General features: G+C 35.6%; 3 protein-coding genes across 3 annotated transcripts; 1 reads left to right on the forward strand and 2 right to left on the reverse strand.

Annotated features, from left to right (window-relative positions):
- Positions 1-2885: 2885 nt before the first annotated feature.
- LOC131634426 (uncharacterized) lies at positions 2886-4913 on the forward strand. Its single transcript, XM_058905094.1, has 5 exons — positions 2886-3015; positions 3175-3236; positions 3429-3555; positions 3892-3962; positions 4497-4913. Exons 1-5 carry the CDS (start codon positions 2922-2924, stop codon positions 4788-4790), a joined length of 648 nt encoding a protein of 215 aa, XP_058761077.1. The 5' UTR covers positions 2886-2921; the 3' UTR covers positions 4791-4913.
- Positions 4914-12711: 7798 nt separating this feature from the next.
- LOC131634432 (uncharacterized) lies at positions 12712-14419 on the reverse strand. The gene is made up of 2 exons (XM_058905101.1): positions 14354-14419; positions 12712-14265 (listed from the first exon to the last, which is right to left on the reverse strand). The coding sequence occupies exons 1-2, from the start codon at positions 14417-14419 to the stop codon at positions 12712-12714; spliced, it is 1620 nt and encodes a 539-aa protein (XP_058761084.1).
- Positions 14420-16508: 2089 nt separating this feature from the next.
- On the reverse strand, positions 16509-17612 carry LOC131634433 (phosphatidylinositol 4-kinase gamma 7-like). The gene has a single exon (XM_058905102.1). The coding sequence runs from the start codon at positions 17610-17612 to the stop codon at positions 16509-16511; it is 1104 nt and encodes a 367-aa protein (XP_058761085.1).
- Positions 17613-24314: the final 6702 nt, after the last annotated feature.

Genomic DNA, 24314 nt, shown 5'->3' on the forward strand with positions numbered 1-24314 from the left:
TGATCACGTGGTGGTCAGGATACTCTAAGAAAGTCTTAGCTTGTGTCTAAGCATTTGTTCCTGGAGTGATCAGGTTGTGATCAGGATACTCTAGAAGACTTAGTCGCGGACTAAGTGGAAAACCATTGTAATCTGTTGCGATTAGTGGATTAAATCCTCAGGTGAGGTAAATCACTCCGTGGGGGTGGACTGGAGTAGTTTAGTTAACAACGAACCAGGATAAAAATAATTGTGCAAATTGTTTTTATCGTTCAAGTTTTTAGACTAAACTTATTCAAACCCCCCCCCCCCCCTTTCTAAGTGTTTTTCTATCCTTCAACTAACTCATCATCAGAAAAAGATATTTTTCCACGACCTTAAATAGTATTATTGGGACGACCCTCCTTTTTAAAAGAGGTGTCGATGGTATTTTTCATCTTTGCGTCCCTGAATAAGAGGTTGATAGCATAATAACCCATTGTCATGCTGCCCCCTATGGAGGGCATGCTAGCAATTCAAAGACATGTGCGAAAATTCTTCAATCAGGCCTCTATTGGATTCACTGATTGAAAGATGTACATACTACAGTCATCAAATGTGACTGTTGCCAATGCACTGGAAACATTTCCCTACGCGACAAGATGCCTCTAAAAAACGTCTTGGAAGTAGAAGTCTTTGATGTGTGGGGAATTGATTTCATGGGTCGTTTCCCATCATAATTTGAAAATAAATTCATACTTGTAGCTATAGATTATGTATCTAAATGGATTGAGGCAATAACTTCTCCTACAAAAAATGCACGAGTTGTGAACAAACTGTTCAAAAGCATAATCTTTCCTAGATTCGATATTCTAAGACTCGTCATTAGTGATAGTGGGTCTCACTTCATATCAAGAATATTTGAAAAACTTTTACTTGAGTATGGAGTTAGGCACCGAATAGCAACTCCCTATCACCCACAAGAAAGTGGTCAAGTTGAAGTTTCCAATAGGGAAATTAAACAAATATTAGAAAAAATAATTGTTATATATAGAAAAGATTGGTCATCAAAGCTTCAAGAGACTATGTGGACTTATAGAACGGCCTATAAGACACCCATAGGATCTACACCATTTTAATTAGTTTATGGTAAATCATGCCATTTGCCGGTAGAACTTGAGCATTAAGTCTATTCAGCCATAAAAACCCTAACTATGGACTAAGGGGACGCTTGCGAAAAAAGAATTTTAGATATACATGAGTTATAGGAACTAAGGTTAGACGCTTATGAAAAACTTTGCTCTAGATGGTCGGGACCTTTCGAAGTAACTAAAGTTTTCCAAAGTGGCGTTGTTGAAATAAAAAGCAAGTCTAATGAGACTTTCATTGTAAACGGGCAGATACTTAAGCATTATCACCGTGTCGAAGATGCAAACTATTATGACATTTTAAAATTTAAAGAGCTACCCGCTACTTCGCTAACTTAGAAATATTAGAAAATTTGTAGAGCTGTCGACATTAAATGAAGCGCTGCATGGGAGGCAACCCACAATTTATTATTCTTATTATTCTTTTATCTCGACAAAATAAAGTGGTAAACTAATTTATTGGTCCGTATTAACATTAATTATGTTCCCTTTCAGGTCATGTTCATTCTCCAAAGCTAACTTTTCCACTAACTAATTAGATAATGCAGAACATTGATAACATGATAATCATTTTCAAGAACGATGCCCAGAGAATGCGTTACCGAGTCCTAGCTAAAATGTAGTTGCTGGGATTTGAAGGTTTGTCATCTATATACTTAACCCCTCGGTTTCTAGTCCAACCGATGTAATAAGTCATAAAAAAAATTAAAAATTAAAAGGTGTTAAAATGTAGTTGTTAGCATTCAAAGGCGTGTCCTCTAAATATTTTACCCCTCGGTTTCCATCTCAACCGATGAAATATATGGTATTTTAAATTAAAAAAATTGAGGCGTCTATGATATACACCTCGTTTTTGTGTTGGGTAGGGTGAAATTTTCGTAATAAAATGTATTATTTGTAGTAGTGATAAAAAGATATTCTATGTGTTAGTTCGCAATGATAGTGGCATCCCATCAAAGCTTTTCACCTCCTCGGACCAAGTAGTCGGGCTAAGGCGTATGCAACAAACTCTTGTTCTGCAAAGAATGGACAAGGACTTGAGGGCAATTGTATTGGACCGCTCACAAGATCCAAAATGAAAGGCCTAGACGAGAAGCAAAGGAAGCATAAGCGGGGAGTAAGTGTTCTCTACCCTTGCCTAAAGCAGACAATTTCGTTCACTGAAGCATTATCAACCATCCAGGTTAATCATACGGTTGTGCACGCTATACACGCTATACTCCGCTCCCACTATATACGAGAGAAAACGCGTCATTCTCAGGTTTTCAAACTCACTCTCATTCTCATATCACTTTTTATTCTTTCACTGACTATGACGTTAGAGTGTTAACCTTGCAGATCTACTCCCTCTCTACCACACTAAGTCAGATCTACTCCCTCTCTACCACACTAAGTCTACTATAGCGAGCAATACTTCAATGTTCATCAAACAACTTTGATTCCGTTGTTCACCAAACAACTCCGATTTCACAACGGAATGGTAAACACAATCTTTATAAAATAATTAGAAAAGAACCAAAAGAACAAATAATACTCCATTTTATTTTTAAAAAACATAATACTAAAATGGATACTTCTAAGACATCTTTATCACTAGTTTAATAATCTGTATAACTTCGTGCTGTCCTAAGTATTTAACATACCAAGGAATAATATAATTGTAATGAGTAGAAAAGGTGTCGGAACCCTAACTAGCTTTGACTTGGTTTTGGACCTTGAACCCCTCTATAAAACCCATGTTTTGCTAGTTAACTCTTCTCTCTTTCCGTTGTTAAACATACTGAAAACATAATCATAAGAAAAAGAAACCCCAAGATGAAGTTCATCTTCATACTACTCTCAAGCCTTTTACTAGGATGTCTCTTGCTCATGACTGTCCAAAGGAACACATCAACAATGGTTATTTCAGGTAAAATAATATTTTCCATTTGTTTATTTACTTCCAAATATCAAACTAAGGATTGCATGATTGATTTTTTTTATGGAGTTTTTTCTAAAAAAATTACAAGAGATACTTCAACTCGTATATTATCTGATAATATTATCTAATATATTATCGAATCTGCAGGCGGAGAATCGAAAAAAAACAAGCTTGAGATAGCTGAAATTACAACCATATTGGCTCGAAAGGTAATTTTCCGCTCTCAAATATTAACAATTAAATTTTTTTATTTATACAGTTCGGCCAAATGTGTTTAAGTCTGCGAGTACAGTTGTCACTCTGTCTTATTATTTACAATTGAATGAATTAGGGTTTCAGTGTTATAAATTATACATAACATACTTTTGTTTCATGTTACTAATGATTATATCTATGATTAGGAACCTTTGGAGAGAACTATTGGAGCTTCTCCTATGAGGAAGTTAGGATTTGGAACTATCATGCATCATGAAGAAAAAAGTGTGGATTCCAAGACTATTGAAAAAGGACAAACTTCAAAGATTTCAGGTGCAATTCATTGTGATGGATCAGATTATAAAATTGTAAAATGTAGTAGTAAAGAGGAGAAAAATATTAAACCAACAAGAAAGCTGAAAATGGATATTGGTTTTGTAGATTTCACTGATGATTATCATGGACCAAGGCATCACCTTCCAAAACATAACTAAGTGAAATGCATTTGTGAGTGATTTCATCAGTGTAGGAGTGGAATTTTTTTTGTATATCATAAGTATATATGTATATATATACTTTGGCAATTAATTTCCTAGACTATATATTAGAATTATGTTATATAGTTTTGAAAGAAATTTTATATATATAATATCTACTTCCATTCCACAGGTAAGGAGAATGGTGGTTTGAAGAAGTCTTTCAGAAGGTTATTCCAATTACAAAAGAGTGATGTTCATGAGGTGATTTATTTTAACATATTTCTCTTATTATTTTTCTACATATATATATATATATATAGTAAATAATTGATATAATTATTGAAACTTATATTCTTGATTACTAAAATAACCCATTAGAAATATTTTGAGATCTTAATAAACTACTTTCAATACTAAAATAAGTTATTTTAGTAAAAGAAATCTTTTCTTATATGAAGTTTTTGTGTAATTTTTTTTAATTATGTTTCTAATTATTTTCAATTTTTTTATAGTGATTGTAATATCTTTTTTCTATATCATTAATAAATAAATATAATATAAGGGTAATTTTTTAATGTAAGTTGCAATTTTTTAAAATCAATACAATTTAATTAAATTTAAAAATTTGTATATTATTTATAAAGTTTTAAATAGCGTTCGCGGTCGCACAAAGACTTTTGCGATTTCAATCAGTATAACATTCGCGGAAATAGGCCTTGATTATTCTTTAAAATGATATATATTGTGAGAAAAATGAAATATTATTTCTAACTTCATTAAAATTCAAACAAACAGAAGCATATGATAATGAGGCCAAAGGTATATTTGAAAGTCACCACCAAGGTTGCAATTTCAAGGAATAGTCTCTCAACCAACACAAACACCAAGTGTTCACAAGATTGTGATGATGCTGTGCCAATAAAGGGTAGCTCTGAGAAATCATCAAGGCATGAACAAGAAATTTCTAAAGAAGCTCAAGATATTGATGCTGCAAAAGAGATTGAAAGCCTCATGTATAAGGATTATAATAATAAGGGAAAGCCATCTCATAGGCCACCCATCAATAATCATGAACCTAATAATCCTTAGTGTTATTTTATTTCAGGTTCACATTCAATTTTGTACTAAGTTGCAGGCAACTTATAGTAATGTAATCCCCTAGATATTTAATATAGTATAGGTTAGTTATATATTATATAGTAGTTTGTTGGGTCAATTAAAAAAGTTTTTGTTTGTTTCCAAAGATATATATGTAGAACTCATGCAGTTTCAGTATTGTATATTAACTATATTATATCTTTATAGCATCTTTATTACAAGCAAGTGAAATGTGATTTTGAATTTTGAAGCAATATATTTATTTTTATCAATCTACTCTGAAGATATATAATAAGGCGATTCATATATTTAATGTCTCTAAAAATTTCTGTTAGAAATATGATATATTTCTCTCTTATTTAGTTCAACTCACACTTGTAAGAGAGATTGTTAAATTCAAGTGTGAGTGCTTAAGTTTTATATCATCTATAATTAGATAAAAAGTTAAATATATAATAACATTCCAAATCTACCCCGCAATCAACAGGAATATCAGAGTACAAAATTTCAAGCAAATAGAACATAAAGATTCGGAGCGTCACATTTTAAACAACAAAATCACATACGTATATCATGCTCAATTACTTAGATACATAACACACATGTAGGAGAACAATATCGAAATCATTAATCGTTGTCAGCCAATCAAGTACTTGCATCGCAACGGAAAATCATATGTCAACAACAATATAACTCATAATATCACGGCCAAACACGGCACGATACATCTAACAAGTCTTAGCATAACATAAAGACAAAGTTTAACAAGGATAAACACAAGAAGCCAAAACGTAAACAAGTAATCCAACGTTCCCCGAGTGCTACGTATCAGAGCCTTGACACATACCGACTCGAGCTATAGGTACACGACTACTCTGTGTCATTACCTGCACGTTACCAACGGAGGGTAACATTCAAACAGAAAGGGTGAGATATCATTCATTATAAAGAAGTGTATGATAATATTCAAAGCGGAGAAATAATCATACATTGATCACCACTTCTCAACGTATATCACTTACCACTATTCACATCATTCAACATCTTACCGACAACAATGATATCAATCTCAATTAAGGCATACGTAGTCAATTATCACATATGATCAACGAAACCACCATCAAATTGAAACAAGATAACATTCATGTTATGCACACACAAATATTCAACTACGACTCTTCATACGACTTTACTTATGCAACTCAAACAATGCAAATGCATGTGGTACCATTGGAGTAAAACTCCCGTCTCAAACAATTGCCATTGGGTCGTCTCAAACATCCGCCACAAGGGCCGTCTCAAACATTTGCCACAAGGGCCGTCTCAAACAATGCAATGAATGTGACTCAATGATGCACATTCAAAATCACACTTAACGACATAATCGACTCGAACAACATAATCTACGTAAACGACATGATCGACTTAAACGACATAATCAATTCCGGATCTCCAATGTCAGCAAAATCCAATTCAAGAAAGATTCCAAGAGTTTTCAAAGTTATACCAAGCATATTCAATAGAAAAACATCAATTAGGACTTCACGTAGGTCCAAACGGCACTTGAAAAGGAGTTACGGTTCAAAAGTTATATCATTTCAAAGTTTGGAAAAAGTTATATAAAACAGGATTCGCGGCGCCAACAAAGTTCGCGGCGCGAACTGAGTGAATCAAATATTCCTGAGTTTCTGCCAAGCAGTTCGCGGCACCAACAAAGTTCGCAGCGCGAACTGGCGATTTTCAGAAAATCCCAAACACAGAAAACAGCATACGAATCTCATCCCAAATCCCCTAAACTCAACCCAATCAAGTTGAAAAAAACCAACCATCACGAACAACAATAGAATACATGTTATAACCACAAATATAACACATATTATGGATCTTCTAACATCATAACATCATCAAACATCAATTAAAACACATTTCAAATCATAAATTCATGCATTTGTTCATAAACCCTAACATCTCTACACACAACTTCCATGGATACAAACATACAATCAAATCCCACCCAAAACATCATCATACATCCCTTTATCATGAAAGAATCCCACCCTTACCTTAGGATTGGATTGAAGACAACTCTAGCTTCAATATTGAGATTCCCCTCTTTCTCTTCACTCTTCTCTTCTCTTCTTTCACAACTTTGTCAAAATGAGCTTCTAAGTCTAAAACCCTTGTTTTGTTTAACTCACTATCTTTCTCATTACTAATGGGTCTTAAATCACACCCTACACTTACTAATGCTACCTTAAGCCCAATAACTCTCCTAATTTATTAACTTATATTATTTACGATAAAACCCCACAAATAACGCCAATATCGCACAAGCACTCAATTAACACATAATTTAGTAAAACAAAACACATATCATAACACGACATAATTAAATAAAACACGCAAACTAAAAACGGGCGTTACATATAAGATAGGAAAAATATATACCTAATGTCTTAAGATTTTGAGTGGAAATGTAGAGTGTCTATTGTGGTTTAAAAAAATTGGCCCGTTGTTATTCTTGGAGGCTCAAACAAAAAGACCTATTGGCACCTATTTATTTTTGTTGTTAGCAAAGGTGTGAAAGCTAAAATAAGAATACTATTGAAATGAAGAAAGATAGCTAGTAGTGCATAATGGAGAAAATAGTTACAACAAATATGCTATATTATTTACTAACTAACTCTTAATAACCTATAACTACATATTGTAGGTTTGTTATTGAGAAGCTAAGCTAAAGATCACATTAATGGTTAATTTGATTTGTGTCGCGGCGAAAAAATTGAGATTAAGCTATTAATTTACTTAACTCGCAAAGTAAGAGTCGTCATCGAATTTTATTGTTTCTAAAGAAAATGAAAAATATCGATAAAATCCAACAAAAGAAAAGATATAGATATGGGGGTTGGTTACGCAAGGGAAAATTATTAGCATCCCTCACATATGTGGTACTTCATAGGAACCTTTTGAAAATCTGCTTTTTAGGCTATAGAGTTAAAGTTGCAAAAGAGTGGAGAGATGAGAAAAGAATTTGTTTTTATTATTTTGTGTGTTCGGCAAGACGTCGCATCTTGTGTCTAAATATCCCTTCTGTGCAATAGGAAAGTCAGAGCATTTGGAGTTCTGCTCAAAAAGAAAACATGAAGGTTTGTTTGATTTTAAGGGAAAATACATTTCTTCGCCTTCGAGAGGAAAACACCAATTGCCATCCACAAGTATGAAGGAGTGTGTATTTGCATCATCTTGATAAGGAGAGCTTTACTTTGGATTTAATTAACAAGCATGTCTCACATTCAAGTGAAAAATATCAACAATTTCAACCTTAACTCTTAGGGGCTTAGGTTTTGCATCACAACAAAAATTAGACTAAATTTCTTCCTTTCTAAAAGGTTTTCTTAAAAGAAAAGTGCACAAAGGCACAAAAAGAAAGTTTGATGCTGTTTATCTTTTTTATGTTTTTGAAAGGGTTTTAATATGCTTAAGTATCTTAGCATTTATTAAGAAAAGATTTGACGATCACTTGACAAGGTCTAAGGTTTAGTGAGAAAATAGTTTGAAGTTTAAAAGAAGAAGGTTTTGAAAAATGGAGAAATTTTGAAATTTGAAGAATGGGAGGATATGAAGAGACTGTCCTAAAGCATAAAGTAAAAGATAAGCAAAGAGAGATCTAACCACACAAGAGGAGAGCACTTGACAATAAGTCAAAATGAAACTTCCTTTTCCCTTGGATTGAGCCACAAGCCAAGCATCATATAAACCAAGTGCATAAGCAGATAAAAATCCCAAAGCATCAGATATATTCAAAGTATCAAATTAAACCACATGCATCAGATGAGCTAGAATGTCTCAGATGAACCGTAGTGTACCAGATGAACTTTCAAGATCACAAGTGCATCAGATGAACAAGAAGATTACAAAGCATATATAAAATCCCAAGTTCAAAAATTTAACAATCGAAATAAGGGCAAAGTTCTCAGATGATAGTCCAAGGTTCAAATGAATTCTTAAGTTCTCAAGTACAACCTCCAAGCAAAGGAAAGCTAAGTCCAAAAGTCCAAAATCTCCGAACATGGAGTATTAACATCAAGTCCACACAAGATTATTCGGACTTTTTAGGATTTTTCTATATTTAGATGTTTTTGGTCTTTTGGTAAGCAAAAAGAAATAAAATAAAAGGCAAGAAGCATAAATATAACGACAAATAAATGGCATGAAATGTAAATGAAAAGAATGATAAATGAATTAAAGTAAAGGTGCATTAAAAGATAGAGTGCATAAAAATAAAATTAGCACAATTAATGGTCAATGTTAAATATTAATAATCAATCAATTGATTCGGGACAATTTAGTGATATGTTAAGTAATCGTAGATGTAATTATGTAGAAGTATAATCTGTGAGGCTGATCAATAACAATTTATGTATCATACTTGTTAGAGAAATGGTAGAACTCATTCCCCTAAAACAAGTAGCACAAGTCAAAACAAAAAAAAACAAAAAGAAAGAGAAAGAGATGAAGAAGAAGAGAAGATGGTTGAGAATTGATCAAGCACCAAGGTAAAGGGATTGGATCATTACTTTGAACAACACTCTTCATGATACTTATGAAAAACTTATTTTTAATCCAAAGTACTAAAAATGATCAAATGATCATTTAAAAGTAGATTTGAAATGAAGAGAGTTCATCAAGTTTCAATCCAAGGTTAATCAAACAAGATGAAGCTTCAATCATCCTAATTGACCATGTCAACCAAAAGTCAGAAGCAAACAAATAATTAAAATCAAAAGAAAAAGATTAAAAGATTTTTAAAAGATTTTTTAAATGAATTAAAAAGGAAATTAGATGGAAAATTCAAAACACACTTCAAATGATCAAACAAATGACCCAAAAAATTATGAAAATTCAGAAAAACCATGAGAAACAAGATCTCAAAAGTTGGATCTACAATGCATGGTTCTATAGAGTTTCACACCCTATCATGACGTCAGACGCTCCTGGAAGATCACCTAGGTCAACTAACCAGAAGGTACTTGAGGCTCAGGATGACCACATCGAGAGTGTGATTATGGTCTATCGGCGTGTTGTGGAGATGGGTAGAACAGACATAGAGGCATGACTCTTTGATGATGACACTCCCTGATTGGCTCTCGTAGAGAACATGGTTGTCAAGTTACAAAATGTGATGCAGTACAGTCAGAGGAGGAGAATGTAAGGGGTTTGACATACCCAATAGTTTACGTATGGTGTATTTTTTTTAATATTTGGATGTATTTTTTTGGTATTTTTGGACAAATATTTTGTACAGTGTTGTATACTTGGATTAATGTATGACTTTTTGCATTCGTTTGACTTTAATATAACTTGATTTTACTTTGACTTTACTATGATTTTACTTAACTTTGCTTAAAAAATTACGATGTTTGGGACAATGGTGTTGCTCGAAAATAATTCAGAGGTTTTTTGGAGATGCATCTCCCAAATAATTCACTCTTACAATTAACACGCTTCCAACACCTTGTAAAGAACGTCAGGAAACATTTCGGAGATTCATCTCTAGATACATCCAAATAATATACGATCATGTATCTCTTGACCATATTTTGTTCAAAATGGGGTGCATCTCAGAAAAGTGCAGTTTGGTGTGATTTTGGTACGTCCAAAGATACAACCCGGATGCATGAAGGACAGATTTGAATTTTCAAGGACGTGGTATGCACATTTAAGGGTGGGTGTAAAGAGTATCCCAAAAGATATGACCTTATCTAGGGGTGTTTGTGGTGCAGTTTGGACGCAAAAGATCATCTAAACCGCAAGAAAAAAATGTGTGGTTTGATTTAATTTGATTTGATTGGCTTTTAGAAATAGAATCGAACCAACCCAAATCAAACAAATTTGGTTTGATTTGATTGACAACATAAATTTATATTTAGTCATTCATACACTACCAAATAACAATTAAACTCATCATATTTGGACCACAACTTATCATTTAATATGTAAAAATCATATTAGATAAAATTGGAATAATAAACCTAAAACAATAGCATAAAATAATATCAAAATAATATAATAAAATAAAATAAATAGAGGAAATGAGAGATTAGTGAAAGATGAAAAAGAAAGAATAAAAGAGATGAGAGATTAGAGAAGAAGAGATGCGATAAAAATGAAATTGAAAGAGAGAGCGGTAATATAAAAATGAGAAGGTGAAAAAGAAAGAATATAAGAGAGTAGAGATTAGAGAAGAAGAAGCAAGATGTATTTGGAGAAGAAGGTAATATACTGCTATGAGAGATTTGAGAAGACTAAAACTAAAACCCAAAGTGTGAGGAAGAGAAAATCATTTGTAATCGTAAGGTTAAGACATAATAGATTTAGGTTTGGATTGGATGTGAGTGAAAGTGAAAATTGGATTGTAACATAATGCGGTTTGATTCAGTTTGCAAAATAGAAACCGCAAACCAAACCGAACTGCACAATTTGTTAAAATATGACCCAAACACATCCGAACCAAATACGATTTTATACAATTTTCGATTTAATTTGATTCAATTTACATTTTTCTTTTGGTTTGGTTTTGAAACACCCTAACCTTATCCTTTTTGGATGGCCTTATTCTTTTATAAATGTGGTTCTCAAGTTGTCCTTATATGAGATTAGTATTCTTCTCTGCTTTTGATAATATAAAAAGGAAAGAAATATACTCTCATATTGTGATGGAGAGTTTCAGCTTTTTTCCATAAACGACCAAACTATAAGATGAAGATGAAAGGAAGCCTTCAATGATAAGTTACGAGCCTTCTTCTATGGTTCAATCTCTAATCTTGCTTCTTGCAAAATGTGATAGTAGCATGTTTTATATTAGAGTTGAGTAAGTGAAAATTCGTTAAGAGAATTGACTTTTTCAAACGTGAAGTGGAAACAAGGAGTGATAAACCACCATTAAAATATTATTTTGTCTCAAATTTGCAAAAAAAAAAATTTAAATAACCAATTTTTTAAAAAAAAATATTAAAAAAAAAAACATGTTTTGGAAAAATTTACCAAAGTGTTTAGGTTTGGCAGCACACTCTGGAGTATGCGCCATACCAGATGGCGTCAACAGTCAAAAAAATGTAGTATGCGCCATTTGAAATGGCGACTATGTATAACCCAAATTAGGTTAGTCATTTGAAATGGTGCCTATGTACAGGGGTTTACACATAGGATCCATTTGAGATGGCTTCTATGTGTTAGGACTTTTTTTTGGAAAAAATACCTCATTCCCTTTCATTTCGCACATAGTTTTATGTTCCGTTTATCGATTTTATCTCTGATTTTTTTTGTCTGGAAATTTTTAAGAGGGATGGGCATGGCTGAAGTAAAGACTGACCAAGATGTATGTACCTTTTAATGTAAAGCAAAGTTCATTAAATAAAGTAAAGTACATTGCTTCGAAATATTTTACAAAGTTGTTACACAATAATTTTCCTAGGGCATACAATTAAACATGCGTTGAGGTTGTTCCACGACTAGGACATTTGTTTTTATTGTGCCCTAGCTGACGGCAAATGCTACACTTTCTTTCCATTTTGTCACCAACATCCATTTCGGTTCGAATACGAGTACTGTTGGAGCGACCCTTTTTCTTTCGTCGCATGATGTCATTATGCCAAACTACTTCCCCATCATACTCATGCCAGTAATCCTCCTTCGCTACCACTGGAAATGAGACATTATATACCTCAGGCAAGATTTCAGTCTTGTAAATTGAAGATAGTAGTGACAATGCATCTTGGTGCGCATATGCACATGCTGCTATGACATGTGAGAAAGGCATACAAAATGCTTTAAACTTTCCACATTCAAACCAATGATCATCTAGTATAACCATATACTGTTGTCTCGGTAATCCTTTATTGTGATCAATTGTTTATCTAACACTGAATGTGCGGTTGAATCGATCGAAAGCAGTAACGTCATGATTGTTGGCCTTTGATGATTGTTCTTTCAAAAATTTCATGCAACTCTCGCAGAACATTTGTCCTGATTCTTTAACAACACACCACCTCTGACCTCTTGATGAGAATAGCGAAGCCATCCTAAAGTAGGTTACTTCCACCAGTGCAGTAAAAGGAAGCTTTTGAATGCCCTTAAAGACATCATTCATGGATTCCACAAGAATTGTTGTCATGTGGCCCCATCTTACGCTGTTGTCATAAGCCCTAGTCCATTTCTCCCTTGAAAGGTTATCAATCCAGCTTCCTGCATCCGGATTTGACATTACAATTTCACTCTGATAATGTTGGAATGTGGGTTGAGTTAACGTATATCCCGCATTGACTAGTGTCTTCCGGAGGTGCCTATCCTTAATCTCCCGCATGAAATGCTGGGCAATATGTCGAATACAGTATACATGTGTTGATGATGGGTGTTGCCATCCGTTATCCGAATTGTTGTAAGCACTTTCAATGGAAGCATGCCTATTAGAGATTAAACAAAGATCAGGTTGAGGAGCAACATATTTTCGGAGATTCCTTAGAAAGAAACTCCAACCCGCGGCAGTTTCACCTTCCACTATTGCGAAGGCTACTCGAAATATATTGTTGTTTCCATCTTGTGCAACAACCATCAACATGGTTCCTTTGTATTTACCGCATAACCAAGTTCCATCAATTTGCAGTATCGGTTTACAATATGAAAACCCTCGTATGCAAGGTTGGAAAGCCCAGAAAAGGCGATGAAATATTTCATTTCCTTGGACACGAGTTCCATCCAGGGCATGCGCTGGCAATGTCTCTAGAATAGAAACGGTGTCAGGAGCATATGTTTGAAGCGTAGTTAGGTAACGTGGAAGTTTTTTGAATGACCCCTCCCAATTTCCGTACACAATTTGAATGACCTTTGTTTTTGCTATCCAAGCCTTTATGTAGGATGGAGTATAGTTGTATGCTATAACGATATGCGAGATTATCGTTTTCACCTTCAGAGACGGGTCACCGTTGATAAGAGGCAAGATCTCCTGATAGATAAGATCATAACTAAGCTTCGTATGATCTTGGCACATATTAGAGTTGACACATGTGTGTTGTTGTGAAATCGACCCTATGACCCAGGCATCACTTCTCTTCCTATACGAAGCACACAGTCTGAATGCACCATCATGATTTTTATAAATGATTATATATCTTTCTAGGTTCGAGCGATCTACTGTAAAATCAACATTACGTGCCATGTGCCATTTTTTAATAGTTCTCAGACATGCCTCCTTAGATGGAAACTTATCTCTGGTCTTTAACACTTCATCACTTTGTATGTATGGGTTGAAGAAGATATCAGATGAAGGTTCGTCACCTTGTAAGTTCAAGTTAGTCATATGTGCAGGAGGTTCGTACACATGATCCGGAGGCACCGATATGTGCTGCTCGTCTTCAGATTCTCCATTGACCATGTCGTCAACTTCAGTTTCATGTTCATCTTCTTCTTCCTGTAACAACAACAACAACAGTACCTAGAACAAACCCAGTACCAGCATAACTCCCAACAGTACAACCCATTCCAAACTCAGTCCCAACCACTCTACCAACAATACAACCCGTTCCAAACTCAGTCCCAACCACTCTACCAACAACACATCCCATATCAAACCTAGTCCCAACCACTATTTCAACCACGCAGTCAACCACCTCGCCAAAACCGTATACGACCCACCCAGTACCCAGAGGTAGGCTCCTCTAGATCATTCAGCCAACACAATAAGGCTGGTTCCTCAAGAAGCCAACTAAGTCCCGACTTAGGTCCACAAGATGCAAGTGACCGCCGCGACCCACTAATATCACAAGCCTCTCACCATCGTAGCCCATATGGTTACACAATACCAACCGAAAAATTTGTCTTTTATCAAGGAAGTGCAAGTGCCGCCGAGTGCTACGTACCAGAAATCATAACTTCACCTCCTCCCCCACCACCATTTCAAAGCTATGAGGGAATGGGTAACCGACTTTACGACAGTCGGCTTCCGGGACGTTACGGTGGCCTTGACGAATTCCTTGACACCGACCTTATTGATGACACAATTCCAGGGCCATCCACACAGACAGAACAAGAACCACAAAGGGGACGGGATGGGGGTCCCCGTCAACATCTTCAACATGATATACGCGGTCCTAAATGAGGAACCGACGGACGTTTAGGTCATGGGAGACACTAATTGTATTTTAATTTTCCCTTAATCAGTTGTTGTTTCTGTTGTTTTCCAATGTATCTGTCGGTTTAAATTAATGAAGTTGTTTGTTTTCCGACTTTTTTTTCACTATCGTTCATTACATATTGCCCTTAAAAAATAAATAATAAAAAAAATATATATATAAATATATATATAAATATATATATATATATATATATATATATATATATATATATATATATATATATATATATATATTGCACAAACGCCATTTCAAATGGCTAACCTAATTAGGTTTGCACATTGATGCCATTTGAAATGGCGAATTCACTTAAAAAATCACTGCTTGCGCCATTTGGTTTGGCGCATATTTCAGGGTATGCTGCCAAACCTAGACACTTTGATAAATTTTCCCTAGTTTTTTTGGGTAGTTTTTTTTTTTAAAACCTGATTATTTAAAAAAAAATCCAAATTTGCTTCTGCATATAAACATTATAAACATTGTTGTTTCAATTCGAATAGGTAACCGACACTGTGCAGAGTTTCCACCTCAATATGAGATGTATCATACCAACTACCTCCCTAGCTTTATTTGTCTCTTACTCATAACTTTGTATTCATCTCTAACTCTATACTTTAAACCTGTCCTTTAACATACCAATTGAAATAATCAAATTATAGTAATCAGAAGAAAAAACATAGCTAGCTTAATGTGACTCATGTTTTGGAGTTTGAACCCCTCTATAAAACTCTAGTTTGCTACTTAGTTTTTCTCTTACAAAACATAATCATGAGAAATAGAAACACTGGGATGAAGTTCATCTTCATATTACTCTCAAGTCTTTTACTAGGATGTCTCTTGCTCATGACTGTCCAAAGGGATTCATCAACAAAAACAAGCTTCAGGGGACTCAAATTACAACCACAAGATTATAGAGTTAGTATTAACTAGCTTTCCACTTTTTTTATTGTTTAATATTTCTGACCTGATTTATAAATCCAAACAAACAGAAGCAAATGGTACTCAAGGCAAAGGCATCTTCAAAAATCAACAAGTTTATAAGTCAAAGTAATAGTCCCAACACAGACACCACCAAGTGTTCAAAACATTGTGATGATGTCCCAGTTTATAAGGACAGTTCAGAGAGATCATCAAGTTCTGAACAACAAATTTTCAAAAAACCTCAAGATATTGATCATACTGCAAAAGAGATTGAAAACCAGTTTTATAAGGATTATCATATTAAGGGAAATCCAGTCCCAAAATCTCCATGATAATGAGTCTATGTCTTTACCTTATTTCACATAAAAGGTCCAGGACCTCTGAAGCACCGACACCTCTGAAAATAGGAGTGTTTGTCCCTGTGAAACTCTAACACCGATGTGTCAATGTCAATGCCGATGTCTGGTGTATGTGCTTCATAGTTCAGAACTCACTCACTACTTGACAATTTCTTTTACAAACTATATGTATAGTGTGTGACACATTGCACAAGCCTTTAATACATTGTTTCAAACCATATTTCATTTATATAATAATGCTTCTAAAACTTGCATGAGGTTCCAAGCCTCTGTCTCTGCCTCTTCATCTTCTTTTCTTTACTATTAACAAAAGCTGGGATTAATAACCTTTGAAAATTCTCAAGAAACTGGTTCCACTTCTCTTCATCCATATCTGTCAGGTTCACAAAACATGAATTTTTCACCAAATCATTCACACTATTATCTCCAGAAGAACTCGCAACCGAAGAAGAACTCGCAATCGAAGAGTCGCTTCTTTGTTTCTCACCCGAAAACTGCCAAGATTTTTCATTGATAGCCGCGTTTTTCACCAACACAGATAGCTTTGAAATATCGCCTTCTTCCTCCTCCATTACACTCTCTTCTAGTTTAGAAAGTTTAGTTCTACAGTTTCCGTTTTTCATTCGGAATTGAGATGGTAATAACACTGATGTTGGATTCTCTTCTATATTTAAGACTAAATCAGAATCCGGATCCTCGCAATCTAACTGAAAAAGGGTCGCATCTTTGTCTCCTACTTTTGTCTCAAAAGATGATAAATCTTCATGATCTAATAGCTTCTTCGCCTCAATACATATAAGCTCAAGCTCACTAGGTTCTTCATCGTGACAGTGAAATTCTCTACTCATCATATCGCCGATCTCAGCTAGACAAAGACCAAAGGCTGCTGCTTCTTTGAGGAACAAAGTACAAAGAATCAAAACTCGCAAGCATGCTTCTCGAATCATTGGAAGCTCCATTCTAAGCATTTCTGAATCACGAAATGGATCTAGTCGAGATATGTACTTCAGCTCATCGTCAGAGAAAGGAATTGAAGCTTGAGGCCAATGGATCCATTCAAAATAAGGATCTTCCAGATTTTCAGGTAGACAAAGACCATGATCAATAGGAAAAAGCTCAACCCGGTCAAACCTTCCAAGCCCGTCAAGCTTCTTGACGAGAAGATTTCCTGCGTGTCTGTCTGTATTTAAGATGCGCACATCTAAAATTCCGATCCTATGAACAGAAGTAACAGGAAAACTAGAAGTTCCATGATCACTTGCATCAAAATCATGAGGAATGTAATGTTGGAGTGATGCAATCTTGCTTACTTGCTTCTTGTTAAGACACATATTACCATTGACCATGTCGTTAACATTAAAAATAGTGTGAGTAACCTTCACAAGTGCAGTAGAAGGCACATTCGCGAAATGATCATGATCAAGAAGGTAAGCTGCAACTTCTCTGAATCCCGTCTCTCCAACCCTCACGGACCTTTTCAAACCTGGTTGTCCGAGAGCTTTACCAACGAAACCTTTCGGATTGTTTGGTGTAACGCCCGGAAAATAAGTATATACTTGATTTGGACGTTTGTGACGTTTATTGGAATTGTACCGTTTTTGGAGTTGTTTCAGTCGGTATTAGTTCGGGATGGCAGACTAATATTTAATTGAAGGTTTTCATATTTTTGGTACCGGAAATATTATAAAGGTAATATTCCGCGTTTTGGGGCGTTTGAACGATATTTGAGCGTAGGGGCATTTTGGTCATTTCCGCGAGGAAGATATTTTCTTTATAAAGAAAACAAAGATAGAAAGAAGAGAAAGAAAGGAAAGAAAGAAAGAGAAGAGAGAAAGAAGAAGAGGAAAAGAAGGAAAAAGTGTAGATTGGTGGATTCTCGACCGATTCGAGTTCCGATCGTTGCTATAGCAAGGTAAGGGGGTGAATCTAATTTATCTTGATTGTATGATTCTTATAGTCTTGTTCTTGTTCTTGTTCTTGTTCTTCTTGTTCCAATTTCCACAATTTTCTTGTGTGATCTTTGTTTGATTTAAGTTTGTTCGAGAATGATTGTATGATGAATAAATGATATCCTTGTTGTGTTGTGGTGATTGATCATGCTTTCTTTTCCATTTCTATGGCTTGATTGAGTTTGGATGAAAAGTTAGGTTTTGAGTTAGATTGATGAATTAACCGTGAAAAGCTTGATGTTAGGTTGTTTCTATGGTTTGTATGTGTTGTATTGGTGTTGTAATGATGTTTTGGAGTGGTTTTGGTGGGTATAAGGGGGCTGGAATGGTTCTGGTTTGTTCTGGTTTTTTCTGGGTTTACGCAGGTCCGCTGAGCGGAGGTGGGTCCGCTGAGCGGAGGTTCTGTTGCAGAAAATTCTCTGCCCAGGTCCGCTGAGCGGAGCTGAAGCGGATGACAGCTTTTTCTGTTTTTCCAAAACTTTGAAACTTCATAACTCTTGAACCGTAACTCCGATTTTGTCGCCGTTCGAAGCGTTGGAAAGCTAACGCAATGAACTATATTATTATCTAATTAAATGATTCATAGGATGTAGTATCCCATTATTTTTATTAGGATCAAGTGATGAGTTGTGTAGTATGTTCAATTAACCAAACCTTGAAACCTTGTAACTTTTGATCCGTAGCTCCGTTTCGTACGCCGTTCGAAGTGTTAGGAAGCTAGTTGGATGTTCTATATGATAGTATAGGCTTGGTTAGCTTGTTATTAGTTAGTTATGAGGTGTTGTTGATGAAAACACATAATTGTTTATATGTGCGATATGATTGGTAAATAATCATAGTGCTTGGTTGTAATTGATAATGATGCGTTGTGTGAATGTTATCGTGATGGTATGAGGTATGTGATTAGTTGTTGATAACATGAGATCATGTTCATATGTGTTATGTATTAATGAATGTTCATTCTTGATATATGACGATGTTTGGTTGTTTGTTGTTAACATGATGTGTGGCCTTATGGCAAGTAAATGTTGTTATGAGAATGATGTATTATCATTGTTGAATTGTTGTTATTACAACTTGTTGATGATGTATTGATGGAGTTGTGGGCCAATGGCCAATATTAATTTGATGTGATGCAATTATACGTTCATCTATGCCGATGTGGCCAGTATGTTTGAACGGTGAATGTGTGCTTATTAATGCCTGTGTGGTAATTATGGTGTGATGTAATTGATAACGATGTTATTAATTGGTGATGTATCCTTTTGGATAGAATATAAACGGTGTAACGTGGGTATGTGACCGTGTTATATTGTTGATGATGTTGTTGTCGTGTAATAGAGTCATATATTTGCACAGCATAACATTTCATTACGTTAATGGCGGAATGCTATTAGCAGGTGGCCTGTATTGGCAATTATTACCAGTGGGGGCTTAATGCTCGGTAAAAAGGTGTATTTGCCCTAGTGGCAAGAGGTCATCAGTGGGGGCTAAATGCTCGATGACGTTTAGTCGTAGCTTGATGCTCGACAAAGGTGTATTTTCCTGAGGGAAAGAAGTCCCAGCATAATGCTCGGCAAAGGTGTATTTGTCATAATGACAAGGGGAGTTTTACTCCGGATTTGGTACCACATGCATATGCATAGTCGAGTCTCATTCATCATTGTCTGTCTTTATAATTATGTTATCATTCATGTGTCACATTACTTATATATTAATTGTGGTTAAATGAGTGGATTACTTTGTTGTATGATTCTTGATGATACTTGTTGGCATTACTATAATTGTCATGCTTTCATTATGAATTATATTCTCACCCTTCTGCTGATTTGATGCTTGAGTGGCATCCTGCAGATTAGCCGCTTTGGAAGTCTTTTGGAAGAGGTAGTTCTCCAGTTGGTCTTGTCGGTCGCTCTGATATGTAACACTGGGTAGTCGGGAGTCTGTTGTTATTTATTTGTATATGACTCTTTTGAACATGTATATGTGATAACGTGCCATTGTATATTGTAAACACTTTATTTTGGAAAACTCCTCTTTGAGAGTGAGAGCTATGCGTATATATATATATATGTTCATATCTTCCGTGTGTTATGTATCATGTTATTGGCAGGTGTGTATGTTTTTAACATCGGTGATGTCCGTTTGTTTTCAAGGTGTTTGTTTGGTTACTTAGTGTAACATCCTAATTGTGTTGTATGAAATTTTAAATACTCTGATATTTTCTTGCCTAAATGCTTTGGGTAGAATTGGGGTGTTACATTAGTGGTATCAGAGCAGGTCGGTCTGTCCGGCCAGTGTTGTCTAATGTTGTTTAATTCCTCAGTACGTGATAAGTGTGTGGAGCACTGTCAGTACTTGTTGTGCCTCTAGTCAGTTGTATGCAGGTATGGTTTGAAGCTAAGTGGGGGAGAAGATATGTTTCTCGGATATGTTTCAGTTGCAAGATGTTAGTATGCTATTGAGGGCAGCAGTACTAGTGTTGTTGGAATTTGTTGTTTTCTGAAGTGAAGGCGACTTGGACTTAAGACTTTGGTTGTTAATCAAGTTGGAGTGTCACGGAGTAGATGTTGGTTAATTCTAAGGAATGGAATTTAGAGAGTTGTGATGCTCTAACGCTACTGATGGACTATGAAGTTGTTGTTTGAGTAGCCTTGTGTGAGTTGACGTTGTTAGAAACGTTTTGGAACTCGAGTGAGAATTAGGAGTATGAAGAGATGAGTAGGATCTCAGGTATTTTGTTTTGAGATATTGTTAGAAGTGTTTTGGTACGTAGCTACCGGACGTCGGTGTTAGCTGGTTCAGATGATCTTGAGAGATTTGTGAATTATGGAATCATAGTGCTTCTGTGCTATGAGCAAAAGTTGGAAAAGAATATTATTAATGTTAGTACTGATAGTTTATACTCTATTATGATTGTCGGCTACCTATTGACAAATTGAGGACTTGATCACCCTTAATCTCTTGTTGATAGTAGACGGGATCGTATTGGACGTGATAGGCTTATCTGACTAGTTTGATAATATTGGAAGTGAATGAGTCGGTGCAAGGTGGTACGACATTGTTTATGTTGTCGACGATTTTAGATGTCCTTGAGAAAGAGCAATTGTGGGAATTGCGGATAGTTGTGCATTTGTATAAGTGTTTCTTGAAGGTTTAATTGATTCATCATCGAAAAGAGGAATTCTGTCTTGGAGTTCTGTTTTGATGGATTTAGTTCCTAGAACTATTGTTGTGTCGAGGGTTCCGTATCGGATGCCAACTTCTGAGTTGGAAGAGTTGAGGAGTCAACTTAAGGATTTTCTTGAGAAGAGGTTTGTTCGTTCGAGTGTGTCGCCGTAGGGTGCATGTGTTTTGTTGGTTAAGAAGGAAGGTTCTATCAGGCTTCGTGTCGATTTTAGACAATTGAGAAAAGTGACAATTAAGGAAAAGTATCCACTTTCGAGGATTGATATTTTGACGGATCAAGTTGGTTGGAGCTTGTTTGTTTTGCAAGTTTGATTTGAGGTATGGGTATCATCAGTGTGAAGATGATCATGCTAAGTATTTGAGAATTGTTTTGTCCGTGTTGGGAAGAAGAAGTTGTTTGCTAAGTTTCCTTATGTGAGTTTTTGGTTGAATGAAGTGAATGTTCAAGGGGTAAGTGGTGGTTTATGCTTTTATGTGAGTTAAGATTTTTGAAAGGATTTACCTGTCACAAGATTTAGAGTTGGAAGTTGTTATTTCTGTTTGGGAAATTTAAAGGCACTAATTATTCGGATCGAGATTTGTGTGTGTAAGTGACTACAAGAGTTTGAGGTATTCGTTTGAACAGAACGAGTTGAATATGAGAACCATTGCATACGTCTATGTGGATGATTCGAGTATTGTGATTGTTGAAACAGTTGTGAGATTTGAGTTTGGTTCGTAAAGCGACTTCTTCAAGTGTTGAGCTTTATATGTGAAAGCTTACTTATGGTATTCTTGATGAGATTAGAAAAGGTCGGAAATCGGATTTGAATGGGTTGATAAGATGACATTTATTAGTCAAAGGTAAAGATGGTGATCTTCGGATTGATAAGAGCAATGTCATGGGATGTCATGATCAAGTTTGTATTCCTAATGTTCGGATTTGAAAAGAGGACTTTGGATGAAGTGTGTCATAGTGATTTGAGTATTCATCCTGACGTACTAAGATGTATCAAGATTTGAGAAGGTCATTTTTGGTGGCAAGGTAATGAAGAAGGATATGAAGGGTTTTGTTTATTTGTGTTGGACTTGTCAGGAGTTGTCTGGTTTCATGTAACTGTTATCCATTCCTGAGTAGAAGTGGAATAGCATTTCTATGGATTTTGTTTCTGTTTTGCCGAGGACGTCGAGTAATTGTGAGGCGATTTGGGTTATTGTGGATATATTGACGAAGTCTGCTCACGTTATTTCGATAAGAATGGATTAACCGATGGAAGTACTTGCGAGTTGTATATTGGTCAGACTGAGAGGACGATTTGGTCACTTAAGGATCTATGAGGGCTTGTGTTGTGAAACAAGGATGTGTTTGGATTAGCCTTTTGTCTTTGATTGGATAATACAAAGACTTTTGTCTGGTGTGCAAGCTGACACAGCATATTAAGAGGTTGAGTATGTTAAGAGAGAACAATGAGTTTCTGGTGAATACTAGAAGGAGCTGGAAGATGGTTATGGAATTGGTAAATCTGTTTGTTGTGGGAAATCAGAGTGCGCATCGGGAGCGTGAAATGACGCGGTTCGTATGTGTATGAATTGTTAGAGTTCAATTATGGACAGTGGATGTGGTAGGAATTATAAGACCACCAGATGTTTTGGTTACATGTTTGACTGCTATGTCTTGGCATGGTTATTTGGATGTTGTGCGACCGGGTTGTTGTCTGTGTCTTGGTTATTTCTTGTGTTTTGGTGTTAGTCGATGAGTGCATTGTATGGGCATTGCATCTCGTTGCCATTGTTGTGTTTTGGTTGTTTTGCTTTTAGCTAGAGTAATTCGTTGTTTGGCGCTGATTGTGTCGTTGCTTTCGTGGCTTGATAGTTGGTTAGTCGGAGGCAAGGGCGTATCCAAGTTTGTTTGTGTTTGGGATATTTCCGAGGACGGAAATCTTCTAAGTGGGGGAGAGTTGTAACGCCCGGAAAATAAGTATATACTTGATTTGGACGTTTGTGACGTTTATTGGAATTGTACCGTTTTTGGAGTTGTTTCAGTCGGTATTAGTTCGGGATGGCAGACTAATATTTAATTGAAGGTTTTCATATTTTTGGTACCGGAAATATTATAAAGGTAATATTCCGCGTTTTGGGGCGTTTGAACGATATTTGAGCGTAGGGGCATTTTGGTCATTTCCGCGAGGAAGATATTTTCTTTATAAAGAAAACAAAGATAGAAAGAAGAGAAAGAAAGGAAAGAAAGAAAGAGAAGAGAGAAAGAAGAAGAGGAAAAGAAGGAAAAAGTGTAGATTGGTGGATTCTCGACCGATTCGAGTTCCGATCGTTGCTATAGCAAGGTAAGGGGGTGAATCTAATTTATCTTGATTGTATGATTCTTATAGTCTTGTTCTTGTTCTTGTTCTTGTTCTTCTTGTTCCAATTTCCACAATTTTCTTGTGTGATCTTTGTTTGATTTAAGTTTGTTCGAGAATGATTGTATGATGAATAAATGATATCCTTGTTGTGTTGTGGTGATTGATCATGCTTTCTTTTCCATTTCTATGGCTTGATTGAGTTTGGATGAAAAGTTAGGTTTTGAGTTAGATTGATGAATTAACCGTGAAAAGCTTGATGTTAGGTTGTTTCTATGGTTTGTATGTGTTGTATTGGTGTTGTAATGATGTTTTGGAGTGGTTTTGGTGGGTATAAGGGGGCTGGAATGGTTCTGGTTTGTTCTGGTTTTTTCTGGGTTTACGCAGGTCCGCTGAGCGGAGGTGGGTCCGCTGAGCGGAGGTTCTGTTGCAGAAAATTCTCTGCCCAGGTCCGCTGAGCGGAGCTGAAGCGGATGACAGCTTTTTCTGTTTTTCCAAAACTTTGAAACTTCATAACTCTTGAACCGTAACTCCGATTTTGTCGCCGTTCGAAGCGTTGGAAAGCTAACGCAAT

This window comes from Vicia villosa, unplaced genomic scaffold, assembly GCF_029867415.1.
Source record: "Vicia villosa cultivar HV-30 ecotype Madison, WI unplaced genomic scaffold, Vvil1.0 ctg.001291F_1_1, whole genome shotgun sequence".
Classification (NCBI taxonomy): Eukaryota; Viridiplantae; Streptophyta; class Magnoliopsida; order Fabales; family Fabaceae; genus Vicia; species Vicia villosa.

Bases quoted from the DNA above. Each gene is read 5' to 3' on its own strand.
- LOC131634426 (XM_058905094.1), top strand. From the start codon at position 2,922: ATGAAGTTCATCTTCATACTACTCTCAAGCCTTTTACTAGGATGTCTC. The intron at 3,016-3,174 runs GTAAAATAATAT...TCGAATCTGCAG, and splicing joins ATCAACAATGGTTATTTCAG to GCGGAGAATCGAAAAAAAAC. The intron at 3,237-3,428 runs GTAATTTTCCGC...ATCTATGATTAG, and splicing joins CAACCATATTGGCTCGAAAG to GAACCTTTGGAGAGAACTAT.
- LOC131634432 (XM_058905101.1), bottom strand. From the start codon at position 14,419: ATGGGATGTGTTGTTGGTAGAGTGGTTGGGACTGAGTTTGGAACGGGT. The intron at 14,266-14,353 runs GTTGGGACTGAG...TTGTTGTTACAG, and splicing joins GTTGTATTGTTGGTAGAGTG to GAAGAAGAAGATGAACATGA.
- LOC131634433 (XM_058905102.1), bottom strand. From the start codon at position 17,612: ATGGTCAATGGTAATATGTGTCTTAACAAGAAGCAAGTAAGCAAGATT.